This window comes from Gracilinanus agilis, chromosome 2, assembly GCF_016433145.1.
Source record: "Gracilinanus agilis isolate LMUSP501 chromosome 2, AgileGrace, whole genome shotgun sequence".
In the NCBI taxonomy this organism is placed as follows: Eukaryota; Metazoa; Chordata; class Mammalia; order Didelphimorphia; family Didelphidae; genus Gracilinanus; species Gracilinanus agilis.
Window position 1 is genome coordinate 77154439 of NC_058131.1, and position 1648 is coordinate 77156086.

The 1648-nt window shown below is 45.3% G+C and overlaps 1 protein-coding gene across 1 annotated transcript; it reads left to right on the forward strand.

The window, feature by feature from the left end:
• Positions 1-208: 208 nt before the first annotated feature.
• On the forward strand, positions 209-1135 carry LOC123233300 (olfactory receptor 1468-like). The gene has a single exon (XM_044659444.1). The coding sequence runs from the start codon at positions 209-211 to the stop codon at positions 1133-1135; it is 927 nt and encodes a 308-aa protein (XP_044515379.1).
• The last annotated feature ends 513 nt before the right edge of the window (positions 1136-1648 follow it).

Sequence of the window (1648 nt, forward strand, 5' to 3'; positions counted from 1 at the left end):
TGATCAGATTGAAGTTAAGTGGCTTGCCCAGAACCACACCAATAATAAGCATTTATGTCTGAATTTGAATTCAGGTCTTCCTGATTCTTTCTGCCATACCACCTAGTCTTTCTGGATAGATTGACTTTTTTTGGAAATAGCTGTATAAGTCTCTCACCTTATTTCTCTCTCTTCTCAACCCAGGCTCAAAGCGAGCAGCAATATAACAATGGGAAACCAGACTAGCACCTCTGATTTCCTCCTCCTGGCCTTCTCCAGCCACCAAGAGGTCCTGTTACCGCTGTTCCTGACCCTGTACTTGGCAGCCCTTCTGGGAAACCTGCTGATTCTCGTTGCCATTGGATTGGACCCACATCTCCACACACCCATGTACGTGCTTCTTGTTAACCTGTCCCTGGCGGACCTGTTTTTCACCTCCACCACAATGCCCCGCCTTGTCCACGCCCTGCAGACAGGGGACAGGACTATCACCCATTCTGCCTGTCTGGCTCAAGTCTTCTTCTTCCTGTTGGCAGGAAATGTGGATAGTTACGTGTTGGCTGCCATGGCATGGGATCGCTACGTAGCTATATGCCGGCCACTTCACTATGCTACTGTGGTAACCCTTCCGCGATGTGTGGTGCTCCTGGGGACAGTGTGGGTGGGCGCAGCTTTACACTCCCTGCTGCACACATTCCTCACTGCTCGCTTATCTTTCTGTAGCAATCGTGCTCTTCCACACTTCTACTGTGACGTTTATCCCCTGCTGAGGCTTGCCTGCTCTGACACCTCCCTCAACTTCCTAGTTGCCCTAATTGAAGGAGGATCCACCATCCTATTACCTGCTGCCTGCATCTTCACTTCCTACGCCTACATTGGCGCGGCTGTGTATAGACTCCGGGCAACTGGCGGGGTGCGCAAAGCCCTTGCCACATGCGGGTCCCACCTCTCTGTGGTGGGACTTTTCTATGGGACGCTGGTGGGTGTTTATTTGCAGCCCCCGGACCAGCATGATACCGAGGGAAGAGATCGAGATTTGGTGGCTACAGTCATGTTCTCTGTGGTGGCTCCAACCCTAAACCCTTACATTTATAGCCTGCAGAATCGAGAAATCAAAGTATCATTGGCAAGGATATTCAAGGTGAATATGATCTAATGTCACAATGAAGAAATAATCAGTCCATAATTCCTGTCGAGAGGCTTAGGACTCTTTACTTAGAATAGTAGCCTCACTCACAGAATTACAAAATAATAGAATCACAAGAGTTTTTAAAAATTTAATTAATTTGTTAAAAGAAAATTTTCTATAGTTACATGATTCTTGTTATTTCTCTCCTCTCCTTCCATCTCCATCCTGTAGCCAACCGCAATTCCACTGGGTCCTTGTGTCAGTTGATCAAGACTTATTTCCATATTATTGATATTTGCACTAGGAAAATTACAAGATTTTAAGAGATGGAAGTGATCTTAGTTTCTGTCTAATACAATCCATACCTGAAAAAAAAAAAAAACTCATCTACGGAAATGTTCAACAAAGAGCCATCCAGTTTTTGCTAGAGAACTTCTAATGATGGGGAACCCAATACTCCTGAAGGCATCCCATTCCTCATTTGAATACCAGCAATTCTTAGGAAGTTTTCCTTTACATGAAGTTTATAATGGATTCTTT